Source organism: Euprymna scolopes, chromosome 14 (genome assembly GCF_053919585.1).
Source record: "Euprymna scolopes isolate OS-2025 chromosome 14, ASM5391958v1, whole genome shotgun sequence".
NCBI classification, from domain to species: Eukaryota; Metazoa; Mollusca; class Cephalopoda; order Sepiida; family Sepiolidae; genus Euprymna; species Euprymna scolopes.
Genome location: NC_136495.1, coordinates 54,454,340 through 54,471,766, shown reverse-complemented (window position 1 = coordinate 54,471,766; position 17,427 = coordinate 54,454,340). Strand labels below are relative to the sequence as shown.

The following is a 17,427-nucleotide window of genomic DNA, read 5'->3' as shown; positions in this document are numbered from 1 at the left end:
CCGACCCAATGTTGCCCTATAGCTTATTTGCTTGCAATTTGCTTTTATTTTTTTCTCAATCAAACATAAGTAACTCTGCGTGTCTTTCTTTTCTTGCAATGGTGGCTTATTGAAAATAATTCCAGCCTGAACAAAGTATTTTCTGGAAGGAGTTCAATCGAATTACATAATTTTTTAAACAACATGCTGCAACATTTCATAAGGAAAACTGACGAACCAAAAGTGAATATTGAATTTTGTTAGAAGAAAGATATCGATACTGACATTAAACATTAGATTACCCTCCCACCCCATGTGGATTTGTTGTAAAAGAAAGCCTCATTAACACTATTGACAACTTTTTGGATTGCTTTATTTTTCCAGCTATCAGGAATATACCGTGGAATGCGGACTTTGTTATGGAGGAATACAGCTGAGTCGTCATCTTATCACAGCTCCAAAAGCTTTGACTAATTCAGGCTTGAATGAAAGAGTTTTATGGAATGAATGGTAAGTAAATAAATCTGTTTATCCTCCTCCCTCTCCCCCTTTTAGTTTAGTGCAGTGTCCACATAAGGATTCAAAATGGCAGCCCTGTAACTGGATATTTGAAAAGGGGGTGTCACTCACCAAATTAAAATCATGACACAACTTTACACGTGTTGTTCTCGCATTGACGTAATAACACATTATACTATTATTTTTTTATTTACTATTAAACAAATATTTATTAAAATAAAAAAAAAATGCAATTTCAAGCATGATTTAATAAGTTTTATTTAATGAATAATTTAATTTTGGCTATCAGAATGAATTTTTGTTTCTTCAATTTGTTTCTACCACGTGTCCAGTTTCTCTCTCCTGGCATTTGTCACGTAATCAGTATTTGTCTTTTGGCTGTTTTATAAGCATGCTAGATGAAGAAATGAAAATAAGATGACTACCTGACAATGGCAGGAAGGTACAGTTAGTGTTTGTAATAAAAATGAGGTCACGTTTTAAGAGTTTTATTTTTATGCAACTACTAAGCTCTACTCATGTATTGAGCACTGTTGAAATATTGAAACACACACAGAGATATATATATATATATATATATATATATATATATATATATATATATATATATATATATATAATCTTATGTTATAAAGAATGCTATATATATTCTTAACCTCGATTACTATATGTATATATATCATTCAAACACATTAGTGTTTGAAGATATGGTTAAGTAGCAGTTTTAGTCATTTAGAACTGCTTTAAAGCTTCACTGCTCACTTATTTTTCGACCAAGTTTCAAACAATTATTACAGTTTATAGATCACCTTCTTAGCTATATTGTAAAAAAGAAATTTCAATTTTCGTTCAGTAAAACAAAAGTTATGATGAATTTACTGGTGTTCAAAATCGTAAAAAATCATAAGGCCATGAGCAACGTTTTTTATAACTGATTTCCAAAGCAACTACGTCGCTTCAGCGACTACTGTTGCTACCAATTGGGGGTATTTCATTGAAAGCAGACGAGTTCTGTACATTGTTACATATGTGTATGTTATGTGTATGGGGCAAAAAAAAATAAGACTGAAATTAAAGAAAGAACAAGTGAATTTACTGGAAGCCTGGAAAAATCATGGATTACAATAAAAAATGCAAGCATGAAAAGTATTATGATTAAGCTTAAACATGGAAAGTAAAGGACTAGTTGTTAAAACTGGAAAAGAAAAGGACGAAATATTCTAGTAAAAAATAGAAATTTATAACTTAAAATATTGCAACATTAAGAATTGATTATATAATGTTAAATTAAAAAAAAATTTAATGCTGCAATATTTTAAGTTATAAATTTATTATATTTTTTATTAGAATATCTTGTCCTTTTATTTTCCAGTTTTAACAACTAGTCTCTTAATTTTCCATGTTTAAGCTTAACCATATTACTTTTCATGCTTGCATTTTTCTATTGTAATATATATATATATAAACAATATTAGGCTACATTCCAGTAACCAACATTTTATTTTCTAAACATTTTTTCAAAAAACTTTGGTACATTTTTGAAGAAAACCATCCAACATATATAAAGGTTATTTCAAAAGTAATGCCTCCTATTTTTTATTCCACCTGAATGGTTCAGAAGAAATTCATGAGTTGAAAGTTTCATCTTTCTGTTGCAGATGTTGACAGTATGAGACTCTAAGAAAGCAACACCTGTCATGGACATGCGTGAAAAGCAGAGATATGTCATTGAATTCCTAGCTATAGTGCATTGAAAATAGTGATGACAATATAGAAAAATAAATTCTGGAGCACAAAAAGTCACTCGTTTTAATGGTATCATTCCTGTTTTTGTAGTTCTTCAATTTTTTGAGTTAAAAAAAAAAAATAGGAGGCTTTACTTTTTGAACTACCCTCATGTGTATGTGTGTGTGTGTATATATATATATATATATATATATATATATATATTTCAACATTGTAATAATTATAATTTCAAGGGAACTCAGAGGGATGGTATCCAAGGATGTCATAGAAAGTCCTAATACAGTGATCACTCAATATTGCAAATAAAGCATTAATAAAGCTGAGGAATATATATATATATATATATATATATATATATATATATATATATATATTATTCAAAATTGAACATAAGTATTATTTCTTTGATATGTTGAGCGTTTTTATTTCTTTCATCTGGACATTTAGAAACAATAGATTTCTTGTTAGAGGGAAAACATCTTATGAAATACTAATTATATAGTAAGATTTTCAAAATTTTGCTCGAAAAATTATTTGAAATAATTTGAAAGATATGATTTTTTTCCTTCAGACAGGCATCAGCCTCTTCTTTTTTTCTCCTTTATTTCTTTTTTTTCCTTTTATTTCTTTTTTTCCTTTTATTTCTTTTTTTCCTTTTATTTCTTTTTTTTCCTTTTATTTCTTTTTTTTCCTTTTATTTCTTTTTTTTCCTTTTATTTCTTTTTTCCCTTTTATTTCTTTATTTATTTTCTTTCTTTTTTCTTTTCTTTTCTTTTCTTTTTTTTTTTGACACTTAGATTTTCTTCTAGATTTTTATATTTCATTCCACTCACCAAAAAGACTTCAAATCAACTTCTTGAAAGAATTTTTCAAACAGTATTTAAATAATATTTGAAACATCTTATAGTATATAATCTTTAGTATTTGAAACAATATTTTCCCTCTGACAAGAAATGTATTGTTTTGAAATGTCCAGATGTAAGGGATTCAAACTCTTTCAAGTGAGTATATAAAATAAACAATTCCTATGTTCAGTTGTACTAAAAGCATTTTCCTATATACTTAATGACATAAAATGCATGCAAAAATATTCTGTAATTCTAAGATTGAGTTGTATTTGAAAAATAAATTAATTTTAATTCTTTTAATTAGTTTTTTTTTTTTTTTTTTTTACACGGTGATCACCACTTATCAAGGCCCAGAAGCCACTCAGGGATAAGGGTTATTGCAAGTATATTACGTTAATGTGGAGATTTGATGAAGTGTTTACTTAAGGGGGCGGTTCATTAGGAATTTGTGAACGTTGGACTTGAAGACATCCAAGTTGTAGTCAGGATGAAAGCAGGCAGACAAAACAGAGTTCCACAGATGTGTAGTTCTAAGAAAGAAGCTTTGTTCATGGTATCTACGTTTTGATTTAGGCATAGATAAAGAGTGGGGAAATTTTTCACAGTGGATTCAGCTACACTGGTGTTTTTCGTGAACGATTGGCAAGGGGGGACCAGAGATTGGAGTTCAGACGAGCACCTGCCATGGAAATAACGATAAAACAAGGATAGGCTCGCAACGTCTCTTCTGTGGGAGAGAGGTTGCAGGGTAGAGAAAAGGGCATCCCCCACTAAGCCACAAAGTCTATTTTGTACTCTGTCAAGGCAGGATAGGCTGTTTTTAGCAGCTCCTGCCCAGATATGGCAGCAGTATTCCATCCTTGGACGTACTTGGCTTTTATATAGATAGAGAATTGCATCAGTAGTGAGATATCTTCTGGAGCGGTAGAAGGATCCCACCATCTTTCCAGCGACCTTGGCAACAGACTTGATGTATGTGTTCCATTTCAGATCAGGAGTAAAGGACAATGTAATTTGTAATTAACTAAATTAACTGAACACTTTGTATTAATTTATTTATTAAATTGCGGACTATTATCCTCATCTTTTTTAGTTGTTTTACAATGTTTCTATCCCATCATGGTTACTACCTGATGAAGGCCAGAGAAATAGTTGGCTGAAACGTCGTGAAACAATAACTAATAAAAGATGAGGATAATAGTCTGCAATTAATAAATAAATAAATAATACTCATCTCAATAATGAATTCCGATTAATTGAATAATATATAATCTTTGTGTCTTAAGATAATATGCATTATAATTTGGAATTAATTTAATACCTTACTGAGGTATTTGATAATGAATCTATTTTGGGGGATTCTTGCTTTGTTTTGTTTTTTTAAAATTTTTTTTGTTGTTTTTTGTGGAAATTAAACTTTGTTTAGACACTGTTGTTAATTTGTTTTACTTGGTACTAACAAAAATTCTGTTCTGAAGATGATCTGATGTTTGAAAATTTTTATGTCTCTTGAATGATTTGAAATAATCGCTGCTTTGAAACAGCTGTAAACAACTATGATACCTTCGCGTATAATCATTATTTCGGATATGATTTGAAAATGATTTACTTTGTCAATATATATAAGAGCAAATAGTTAATAAAATATGTCAAAAAACACTTAGAAAAAGAGTTAAAAACATATTTAATCTGAAAAGGAAACACTTAATAAGTGGATAGTCCTTAATCCGCAGAGTTTCAAAGAAATACTTTCCTCCTCATCATCATTAATTGTAATTTTTATTTTATATATATATATATATATATATATATATATATATATACATATATACACTCAGATCTATCTCAGTGAGTATTGAGCTACTAGTGATGATTGAAGTTTGGGGTTAACTCAGAGTTTACTACTTGATCTAATTTGATTATTATTTTTTTTTAATTTTCTTCCTTTGAAGATTGTAGCATTGTGTATGGGGCAGCCAAACCAGCTTCCAACATTGCCCTGCTTTTTATTGAAACCAGCCGAGAGCTCTTTTTAGTATCCTCATTGTTCACTTAAGTGCAATTATCTAGACCTCTTTTGCACTTGGTTTACCAGGAATATTGGTTAGGTAGGACTTCAGGTTCTTCTTCATAAGCCATATAGCACCTATAATGACTGGCATGATTGTGTGTGAGTGTATGTGTGTGCCAAAATTGAATATGAAATTAATTGCTTGTTATTCTATTAGAAAATATAGTTATTTGAAACAATTTTTTTTTTTTTTTTTTTTTTTTTTTTTTTTTTTTTTTTTTTAGAGAATCTATTTTATTTAAGACAAGCTGGATGTCATTATTGTGGTGGTGATTATTGATGCAATGTATTGGCCTTTGCAAAGCGTTAGCCAAAGAACACACATAGACATTTTTACTGGGATCGATTTTTTTTCCATAAAAACATAGTTCCAGACTGAATTCTTAGAAGGAGAGTCCATTTTTTGTTTAAAAAAGAAGAGTAAAGTAAAATATCAAAATGGGGTTGATGTGGATGCTTTCTTTTTGCTTTTTCCTCCTCTTCTAATGATAACAACCAGACTGCAGAATTTTTTCTTCCCACTCACTTTCTCCCTCTCATTAGATTACCCCTTAACAGTAAGCAGTTTCTTTGCCTGCAAATGACCTGATGCTGACCCTGGCTCTCATATGCAGAAACAAGATTAACCTTGATTCAAACAAAATATTGACCTCATATGACCCACTAATCTATTTTTAAGCTGTCTTTCTTTTAAGCATTTTCATTCATTGCCCCCACTCCTTCATTTACAAAAACAATTTTTCCTTTCCCCTCTCTTTTTTTTAACATCAAATAATGCTGATAAAATATAAAGAATTTAGAGTGTAAAAAAAATTAATAATGATAGTTTTTTTTTTTTTAATAGGGTGGGAGGGGTGATAATTTGGATTATTTGACTACTGTTCTCATCTTGATAGTTATTTTCGAATTTAGCAGCATTCACCTTAATCAGGTACATTTTTCCAAATTAGAAGTCTTGAAGGTGGGAGTGTACTGAATTTTAAACTGAACCATTTATTTAATCCATTATTGTTCTCATTCCATCAACAATGACCAATGTTATTTTTTACTTACTATCTCATGTAGGTACTCTCAGAAGACTGATGGTAACGTGGGTGAGGGGGGGGGGCTTTAAACCTAATCTTGACTCATTATAGTCTGCCAATCTGTATAAACATATTCATTGAAATATTTCCAATTTTTCTCAATGAACTCTCTTCCTAATACGAAATGAAATGAACATTAACTCTTATCAACAATTTTTAATGAAATATAATTTGGATAAATGAGCAAAGTTTTGATTATGATTTCCTGACCCCTGTGTAATGCATGGCTTTTAATTAATTGATTCAGACTTCTTTGACATCTCAACTAATAAATTTCGCCTTTTTTTACAAGAACTCTAAAAATATACACGAGCATTCTTTGTTTTTCTTATTGCTGTAAACTTCCATTTTAAACATATATAAAATCTCTTGTAAATGTATACCCTCTGAACTCATTTTGTTTTGCTTACTGTTAAACATGTCTCTCATTTTCTCACATTTAATGATAAACCTAAAAAACTTTGTCAATGAAAACATTTCTCTGGATGTAGCTCATCACAAAATAAGTTGCCCATTACAAAACACTTAAAGTAACATCTCAAACTTCTCCATCTCTTTTACTCCCTCTATTCTCTATATCCAATCTTCTTCCATCTGTTCTCAATCTCCCTCCCCCTCTTCTCAATCTCCTTCCCTCCCTCTCTTCTCAATCTCCTTCCCTCCCTCTCTTCTCAATCTCCTTCCCTCCCTCTCTTCTCAATCTCCTTCCCTCCCTCTCTTCTCAATCTCCTTCCCTCCCTCTCTTCTCAATCTCCTTCCCTCCCTCTCTTCTCAATCTCCTTCCCTTCCTCTCTTCTCAATCTCCTTCCCTTCCTCTCTTCTCAATCTCCTTCCCTTCCTCTCTTCTCAATCTCCTTCCCTTCCTCTCTTCTCAATCTCCTTCCCTTCCTCTCTTCTCAATCTCCTTCCCTTCCTCTCTTCTCAATCTCCTTCCCTTCCTCTCTTCTCAATCTCCTTCCCTTCCTCTCTTCTCAATCTCCTTCCCTTCCTCTCTTCTCAATCTCCTTCCCTTCCTCTCTTCTCAATCTCCTTCCCTTCCTCTCTTCTCAATCTCCTTCCCTTCCTCTCTTCTCAATCTCCTTCCCTTCCTCTCTTCTCAATCTCCTTCCCTTCCTCTCTTCTCAATCTCCTTCCCTTCCTCTCTTCTCAATCTCCTTCCCTTCCTCTCTTCTCAATCTCCTTCCCTTCCTCTCTTCTTCATCTCCTTCCCTTCCTCTCTTCTTCATCTCCCTCCCTCTCTCTTCTTCATCTCCCTCCCTCTCTCTTCTTCATCTCCCTCCCTCTCTCTTCTTCATCTCCCTCCCTCTCTCTTCTTCATCTCCCTCCCTCTCTCTTCTTCATCTCCCTCCCTCTCTTTTCTTCATCTCCCTCCCTTTTTCTTCATCTCCCTCCCTCTCTTTTCTTCATCTCCCCCTCTCTCTTCTCCATCTCACAATTTCTCTCATTCACCCTTCATTTATGCTATTTGCATTTCCTTCCACCATCTAAAACATTCATGTTTAGTTGAAGATGGACAGTGAGTGACAAGCAAACAAAATAACAAACAGCGTCATCAGTTTTTCTAATTATACATTTTAAAAAATGTTAATTTTTTTTTTTTTTTTTTTTTTTCTCAAGGTATATATATTGTTTTGTTCTTTCAGGTTACATTTTGATTCTGTCACTTTATATACCCTCCCCCGAGAGACGAGGTTGTCATTCACGCTCAGAGGAATCCCCATCACCACTGGTAATTCAGATAACACCTTGTCCACCACAATTCCAGTTGTTCTTGCTGGAGCCACAATCCAGTTATTCAACTATAAAGGGTAATAAGACATTCATCAAATGATTGACTCTCAAACTTTCCAACTATTATTTATTTATTTATTTATTTTATATATAAAAAAAATTCAATTATTTGGAAAAATATTTTTTTTTTTTTTTTTTTTAATTTATTTTTGTAAATTCTTGTAAAATATCCCTTGGATTAAAAAAAAAAAAAAATGACATTTTTCCTTACAAAAATGCAAAACAAAATTTTAAAAATTCTATTTAATAAAAAAAAAATTCAATTAAAAAAAGTTAATTGATCAAATGAATATCAATTTTTTTTGTAAACAAGTTAGCTATTTTAAATTGGGTGGGGTGGGGTCATCATACTTGGAAATTAAGTAATTTGGAAGCATTTAAACTAGTATTAAAATTTTTTATCAAATCCCGTGTATTAATTGATTGACAGTTTTCATAGCTATTTACATCCAATCATTTTATAAATAAAGATTAAAACAATATTGTCCTAACAATTAGTTAGTTTTCTAACAATTTGGCTCAATTGATAATTTAATCACCAAATTATATTGTCATGAGTAAATTTAACTTTCAAAATTACATTTATAAAAAATGACTTCTTAATATGAATTTGAAGAAAAAAAAATTTCTTTATTAATCTTTGCAAAGCACATGGCCTAAAGAAGTTCAACTGACTCAAAACTGAAATATGTCTGCAAATGTGTAATGATAAAAATGTTTATCTAAATTAAAAACTTTTGATTATTTTGACTACTGTTTCTCATCTTGAGTGCCATTCTCACAACATTTTGGACAATGTAACCTCTGACCTTCAAATTTATCTTGTCGAACTCAGGAATCTTTCTATAAAAGAACACCAGAAAGCCATAATACGTAGAGATGGTGAAAAATTATATATGGCTGACCATATACGGAGAGAAAAAAAGAAACCATCTACTTCTATTAGACAAAGTAAAAATTATAGACAAAAAAAAAAAAACGGTAGAGAGTAAGATGATTCAAAGTAACCGCGCATATGTTAGGCAACAATGACCTAATAGACCTAGTATAGAATTTAATACAATATGGAAACCATTAATTATAAATATATATAATAAGGTTAATACTCTAGATTGTCTATTGTCTGTACCCGAATTGTGTATTTATTAGTTATTAATTCCCTTTATTCTCGTTGCAATTGTTTGGTGGCCTGGAAGTAAAGATTTAGCAAATGGAGTCAAAGGTGGCTTCGTGGCTGGGTTTGAATCTCCCGACCAGCAGCAATAGTAAATTCATACACTGATGATTGCATAAGCATGAAACACTAATGTCTGCGGGTATAAAAGAATAACTATCATTTAATCATATATATATATATATGATGTGCTTCTACAAGCATATATTGATTGATTGTAGTGATAAGTAGTAAGACTGCACGTCGAAAAATGATAGATTTAAGGCTCTCAAAATTCATACTAGAATTAAGCACAAAGATAAAGTACTAAGTAAAATTCAGTTCTTAGCGATACTCTTTTAAGAGTTGAAAATTCAGTCCTCAGTACTGGTGATACTAAGAATACAATTCTAGTCACGGATGATGGAACTAGAGCATGCTATTCCTTTGGATGAAATAAAGGATCCATTCAAAATTCCATACAGATTTCTGATTCCAACAAGGTACACCTGAAGAAAATTGGAGGTTACATTGTTGTGAGAATAATACTGAAGATGAGAACAGTTGTCAAAATAATCCACAAACTATTAATCCTAATCTAAAAAAATTCAAAAGTATAATAAAGATTTGTACCAAAAAATATATGAAAGATAATTGCAAATTAATAACATGCATTTTTGCTGTTTAAAGATTTTTTTTTTTTTTAGAATATCTCTTTGAAATTGTCTTCAAAAAGTCAAGTTATCAAAATTTGTTTAGTAATTTTACTGCTAACATTTACTACTAACTTTTTTGTCCCTTATTAGACTTTGAAAGTATTTGTTTTCCAGAGAATTAGTTCAAGGGAGCCAATTGGTGCCGATGCGAATGGGCACAGCTGCTGATCCGTTGGGCCCAACATCATCAACTATTTTGTCGGACACAGTTTTTTTACAAGTGCGTATTATTAACATATTGCTTTCAGAAAAAAAAAGTTTGAAAAGTTTGTGTTGTTACATTCCCGAAATGTTATTCACGTTAGACATTTTCCCTTTTTTTAAATTTTTTCATTGGTAATATTTTTCATTGTCTGTTTAATAAGTTTTGTCTTCATAAAATAAATGGTAAAAAAAATATTAAAATTGTAAAAAAAAATTTTTTCTTTTTCATTAGTTGGCAATTTCTTAAAGCCATCCAACACATGCCAGCATATAAAACAGACATTAAACCAAATATGATGATTATGATTGCCTTCTTTTTATTTTTAAATTTTTTTCTCTGAACATTTGAATATTGATGAGCTGTACTTTTGTAGTTGAAATCAGATTAAATTGCCTTCTAACAACTAAGTGCCCCTGTTTGGAAGTTCATGCACAAGGCCCTCGTCATGAATATAAATTTATGATGCAGAGTCCCTATGAAGAAACTCCTTAATTTTTGACAACATTTTAAGTAAGGGGACAAAAAATAAGTTCAGAATGCTGCCAAAATCACTACCTCCTCCACTCCTAGTGATAGACTGTATAAATAAGATTGGAAAGGGTTCAAACAGAATATGAAAGAGGATGAGAGTAATAGACAGAAACACAGGTAACTTGGTAAATAAATTACTAATAATGGCAGTTAAATCTTTAAAATGGATATTTTTCAAACAATTCGAAAATTAAGGAATATTTAAACATGTATTTTGTGTTATTAAAAAAAAAATATATATATATATATATATATATATATATATATATATATATATATATATAAAAGTCTTAGGGAAACAAATGTTGATTAACTCAGTTTAAGTATAATAAAAGTTTCTAACTTAAAAAAAACAAACGATGAAACTTTAATTTTAAATATTTCTTTTTATTTGAATAAATTTACATGTTTTTGGTTTTTATTTCTTTTTCTATCAATGTCAATGAAAATTGCTTTTTTTTTTTTTTTTTTTTTTTTTTTTTTTTTTTTCTAGATCAATCTTCCTGATTTTGGTAAAATCATTAGATTTCCTGAACCTCATGTTGCATATCAAAGGTTTGTTTTTTCTACAATCTTTCATTTCAATAATTTTGTATATTTTTTTCTTAGAGCCGTCCAACACATGTAAGCATGTAAAACGGACGTTAAACGAAATGTAATGATTATGATAATTGTACCTATCCGGTGTTGCTCAGTCATTTTAGTTAGTAATTTTTATTTTTACAGAAAAAAAAAAAAAATGTAATCTGTAAAAGAGAGACAACTCTCCACTTAAAAGTAGGAGTTATTGCCCTTTTCATTTTTATTTATTTACTAGCGGTCGTAAAATATGTTTAAATATATTTTTATTCATGTAGATTTCGTATTTATTATTACAGAGTCAATTCTCTATTGAATATTATATTGTACTTAAAATATAGTACCGATTTCAAAAGTAAAAAAAAAAAAAAAAGATTTGGGTGCCATCAGCTAGAATCGAAACCAAAACATTTAGCGTTCCAGTTGTGTTCCCTACCATTGTTTTTAAATTAAACCACTTTTAGCTATGCACAAATTAATACGAATATGTCAGCAAGTTGAAATGAACATTTTACATTTCAACTTGACAACTTATCCATCCAAACAAAGATCTTATTTGTATAAATATTTATACACACAGACGCACACACACATATATTTACTGTTTTATTTATATAGATTTATTTATTTTGTGTGATTAGCAAAAATCTTTCATAATTTAGATTGCTTGAGCTCGACTAAGTAATTCTTTAAATAAAGTGTAGTGGGATACGTTATCATATTACCAAATAATAAGTGAAAAATTTACTCATCAGAAATCAAGCTTGATTTGTCAGCTTAATGGCTATTTGAATCCAACTTTAAAAATCTGGCCGAAATAATTTTATGGATATTGATAATTAGGTTGTACAGAATTTCCCGCTAGTTAGATTGAGCCTGTTTTCTCGTTGCATACACCACATCTGAAACCATAGCAGCTCACACACACTGATTCTGAATAAGGTCATATGAGATTGCTAGAGACATAGTTGCACTGCCAAAGATCAACCATTTATGAGCCAGAGATCATTATGTTTGCCATGAAAAATGTTTTTTTTGGATTTGTTTAAGGGAATGGGTCCATATCCTATGATGTCTTAGTGTTAAAACCTTTGCTTTCACTCTCAGTAAATCGGAGTTTGTTTGGGAGAGAAGAGCAATATTACACATTACACTTTATAGGCCAATAAGAGCGCTCCTTTCCTATTGTCGATCCCAGGTCTATCGGACCTTTACATCATTGCTCTATGAATCAGACTTCCCTAGGGTGTAATCTAGCAGCCACTACAAATGCTTTGTACAGTACTTTTATTTTTTCTTACAACTTGTTTTGGTTTACATGGCAATTTTTCTGTTTTTGCTGCCAATTCTGATTGAAGATGAAAGCAGATCAAACTTAAATTGTAAAAAAAAAAAAAAAAAAAAAAAAAATGTATGTGTTTTTTTAATTAATTTTAATTACAAGAAAAAACACAATTCTTTGTAGTCATCAGAATTTAGATTAGGTTATTTTATTCTAATTTTTTTTTTTTTATTAAAAAAATGTTATTTTTGTTTCTTTTTTATAAGAAAAAGTGTTGGTCATCTTTATTTTTAGCCTTACTTAAATTTTCAAATTCATTTTCAGTGTCAAGAAAAGCTTTGAATCTTTGAAACCTGAAGAAAAAGAAGTTTTCAGTGGAATCCTTGAAAAAGATTCTGCAACACGGTAAGCAATTGTTTGTAATCTTGTTCTTCATGGGATTAATTTTTACAGATTCTTATAAAAATAATTTAAAAATACAAGAATGGAATAAAGTTAATTTCTAATTAATTTTATTTTTAAATGCAAGTTTTGTAATAATAGATTTCAGAGGATTGCAACAATGCAAGGGTATGAATAGCAGGTTTTTTTTTTTTTTTTTTTTTTTACACAGTGATCACCACTTATCAAGGCCCGGAAGCCACTCAGGGATAAGGGTTATTGCAAGTACATTACGTTAGTGAGGAGATTTGCTGAAGTGTTTACTTAAGGGTGCGGTTCATTAGGAATTTGTTAACATTGGACTTGAAGACATCCAAGTTGTAGTCCGTAGGGAAGCAGGCAGACGGAACAGAGTTCCACAGGCGTGCAGTTCTAAGAAAGAAGCTTTGTTCATGGAATCCGCGTTTTGATTTAGGCACAGATATAGAGTGGGGGAAATTTTTCACAGTGGATTCAGCTAGACGGGTGTTTTTCGTGAACGATTGGCGAGGGGGGACCAGAGATTGGAGTTCAGACGAGCATCTGCCATGGAAATAACGATAAAACAAGGACAGGCTCGCAACGTCTCTTCTGTGGGAGAGAGATTGCAGGGTAGAGAAAAGGGCATCCCCTCACTAAGCCACGAAGTCTATTTTGTACTCTGTCAAGGCAGGATAGGCTGTTTTTAGCAGCTCCTGCCCAGATATGGCAACAGTATTCCATCCTTGGTGAATTGAAAATTGGGTAAAAAAAAAAGACAATAGAAGACATAAAAGGACTTGTATTTTTCTCTTTATTTCTTACTGTTTCGTTTTTTAATCAAGAGCCTGTTACATAGTGTTGAAGTATTTACTGATATCTCAAGGATATGGCCTCCTTTTCAAAGTATCTATATTTCAGTGAAGTGTTGATGATATAGGTCATCCACAAGTTGGTTTAATATAAGCATGGCTGTGAATGTAGTTCTGCACAAGTTTTATTTTATTTAATATTAAATATGAATGTCTTTCTATCAAAAAGCTAGTATTTATTTGAATAAACTTAGAAGTTCCAAAACAGATTTGATAAAATATAATTTCTATAGTAATAAAATTGAGACAAGTTCACACGAGCATTTCATTGGTCAACATTAGTAATTACGCATTGAATTATTGTTTTTTAATTACTATAATGTAATTTATTGAAATAAAAACTGCAATAACGTAAAATTAGAAAAAAAAAAATTTTAATCCAGAATGCAGAAAAATAATTACAAATTTAAATCCAGAACGCATTTTAATTTCTTAAACAAGTCAGCCATTTTCATCTTTTATTACTAGTTGAAAAAGAGAATTACTTTGTAACCCTTCAAAATCCGAATGGAATTTGAAAGCCTTTCAATTATATAAAAAAAAAAAAAAAAAAAAAGTAATTTAAACTGGCTTTAAATTTCTCAGCAAATTCTCATGTATTACAAGTTTGGGAAGTGTTTTGCATCTGATAATTTTATAGATTTAAATTATTACCTTAACAAAATTTAGTTATAGCTTTATAATAATTTAGTTCAATTAATGATTTAATGTCCAAATGATACTGTAATTAAATTTAAATTTAAAAATTCTTTTTTAGAAACTATATAGGCTTTTAACACCAAAGTACTATATAGGGTTCTAAAGCCAAAGTACTATGACGGCTTCTAACGCCAAAGTACTATGACGGCTTCTAACGCCAAAGTACTATGACGGCTTCTAACACCAAAGTACTATGACGGCTTCTAACGGCAAAGTACTATGACGGCTTCTAACGCCAAAGTACTATGACGGCTTCTAACGGCCAAGTATAATGACGGCTTCTAACGGCAAAGTACTATGACGGCTTCTAACGGCAAAGTACTATGACGGCTTCTAACGGCAAAGTACTATGACGGCTTCTAACGGCAAAGTACTATGACGGCTTCTAACGGCAAAGTACTATGACAACTTTTAACGGCAAAGTACTATTACAGCTTCTAACGGCAAAGTACTATGACGGCTTCTAACAGCAAAGTACTACGTAGGCTTCTAACACCAAACTACTATTTAGCTCAAGCTATTTCAAACATACCGTCACTTTTATACATCATCTGTATCAATGTATCAAAACCTGTTATCTCTTCAATTTTTTTTTTATCATTTTACTAAGGAGTTATCATTTATCAGAAAGAGGGTTAAGCCTAGAATACTTTCTTCAGGATGCAAGCATTGATACTATGTGCTTCAAATTATTGCCCATCTATATCTACTCTTATCATTGAGAAAGGATTTGATAGCTGAGAAGATAGTCAGATATTCTACATAGCGAGCAAGTTTGTAAAGTAATCCTTTCAGTCAAACCCTATTGAAGGTCTTTCATATATCCAGAGCTATTGCCCTATGAACAAAGTCTATTCTTCTATCAATAGGTTAACTGATCCTTTGCAATATTACAGTCAGCATGTCAGCAGTTGACCTTGTAGAATGAAATCCATATTGCTTCTCACTAAGTATATTGTTTTTGCTGAGGTGATTGTTGATTTTCAAAGATTGAAACTATTTTCTTTTTTAGCTTCAAAATCCTTATTTTTGTGTTTCTTGTTCACATTTATCAGAAACTAGTGACATTCACCCGGTGTTACCTGTGTGGAGATATATTGTTGGACTGAATTTCTTTAGGAAAAAATAATTTCAAATATAATCATGTTTATAATTTTTTTGCCTTGAAAGGATAGTTAAAAAGACGATTTGTAATACGAGACCAAAAAAAAAAAAAGTATGGTGATTTTTAGTAAAAAAGAAAACTTCCAGACAGCAGTAAAAATATTTATTTTTAACAAAGCAGATTATTGTGGATTTTTAAAATACTGATAAAAATGATTATTTTAATTTAAACTTTATTTTTAATACAATCTTCACTTTGTTTCATTTTATTTTTGTTTTATGAAACACGAAAGAAAATATTTAAAAAAAAAAAAAAAATTTTTTTAGTTTCTTTATTTCTATATATTTTGGTTTTTATGGACCTAATCAATAAAAGTCTCTAGTGACCCAGATGGAATCAAAAGAAAAGTTCTTTCAATTCATTTTCCTGCTTTCCAGCTGACTACAATATGTTCGTCTTCAAGTACAATAAAGTTCTTGATGAGCCATTCCCCTTTAGTAATTCAATTTACCAAATTTGCAATTCTAACGATTACGATGATATTGTCCCTTTGACTACTGCACACTCTTTATCCCTTATCCTCAGGTGGCCTCTGGACCTTGATAATTGGTGATTCCTTTGTAAAAAAAAAAACTTCCTTTAAAAATTAAATCCTTCTTGAAACTTATTGGAATGTTCTAACTTAACAAACGTTGACATTTTTGTATGTATCATAGATGAAGAAGAAAGTTGAATGTAGTTTTTGTTTTTATGTTTTAGATGCACAGCATCCGAGTTGCAGTTGTTATGGGATAAGAAATACCATTTGATGGATGAGCCTGCTTTTTTGCCACGTGTCCTCCAGGCTGTTCCAAAATGGGAATCGTTTTGTTTACCAGAAATTTACTGCTTCCTGGGTCAGTGGCATCCATTACAGTCCACCCAGGCCTTCGAACTGCTATTGCCATAGTAAGTAAATAACGTTATCTTTTTTAGTGTTTTATTTTATTTTTGTTTGTTTCTCCCTCCTCATCTCTACCTCCCTTTCTCTTTTTTTCTTCACTTCTTTCTCTATATCCTTATTTATCAGTATACTTCTGTCTCTTCTGTTCTTCCTTCATGAATAAAATAAAGTTCACTCAAATATGTACTGTTTTAAGTGTGCAGTTAAACATACCTTGAAGAAACATGGACTCATTTCACTGAAAGAACTGGAAAATCAGTCTTCTATTTGATATTGAAACCATACCAGAATCATCAATCCTAACATGAAAAGTATCATGCAACGAGACTCAGCTGAATAACTGTGACAATCTGTTCAGAAAGTTCAACTACCACAAGAAAGAAAAAAAAACAAGGATGTAGATGCAATTTTATAAATCCTCTCTGTTGCATTATAGAACTCTTCAATAATGTTGTGTAGGAGACAAGTCTTCTCCCTCTTTTTATCCACAGCTACCTCTAACAAGCAGAATTGTCTTCGGTGGCACAGTAACACTAGTCCAAAACTAATAAAATGCTCATTCAATTACACAAATGTTTCTCGTCGATTCATATTTATCAACATTTTCTTTATCCATCACTACTATTGTTTCCCATCTTTAAAAATGAGCTGATGTCCACACATATAAATTACTGACATCTACAAAAACCTAAAATTCTATGCATGTGCTTTTGACATTTTGCAAATGGTAATTTGACAAATAAGACATCATGGGCACTTTGAATCCGATAGGTGTGAATCTCTAAACACAGTTAAAAAAAGCATGAAACGCGTGTTTTCTTAATTCCTGATTTCAGCTTTTGTTGCAATCTATTACAAGCTGGAGTTGCTACTCCTTGGCTTAAACTGATTAAACATTTTAAGA

General features: G+C 31.0%; 1 protein-coding gene across 3 annotated transcripts in view; it reads left to right on the top strand.

Moving 5' to 3' along the window:
* Positions 1–17,427, top strand: part of LOC145293023 (phosphatidylinositol 4-phosphate 3-kinase C2 domain-containing subunit beta-like) — a 264,977-nt gene that overhangs the window by 208,084 nt on the left and 39,466 nt on the right. For all 3 annotated transcript variants that reach the window (XM_080139309.1, XM_080139311.1, XM_080139310.1), the window contains 6 exons: positions 364–489; positions 7,892–8,056; positions 10,023–10,128; positions 11,138–11,199; positions 12,830–12,910; positions 16,340–16,528. In XM_080139309.1, coding sequence (XP_079995435.1) covers positions 364–489; positions 7,892–8,056; positions 10,023–10,128; positions 11,138–11,199; positions 12,830–12,910; positions 16,340–16,528 — 729 coding nt within the window. The remainder of the gene's footprint in view (positions 1–363; positions 490–7,891; positions 8,057–10,022; positions 10,129–11,137; positions 11,200–12,829; positions 12,911–16,339; positions 16,529–17,427) is intronic.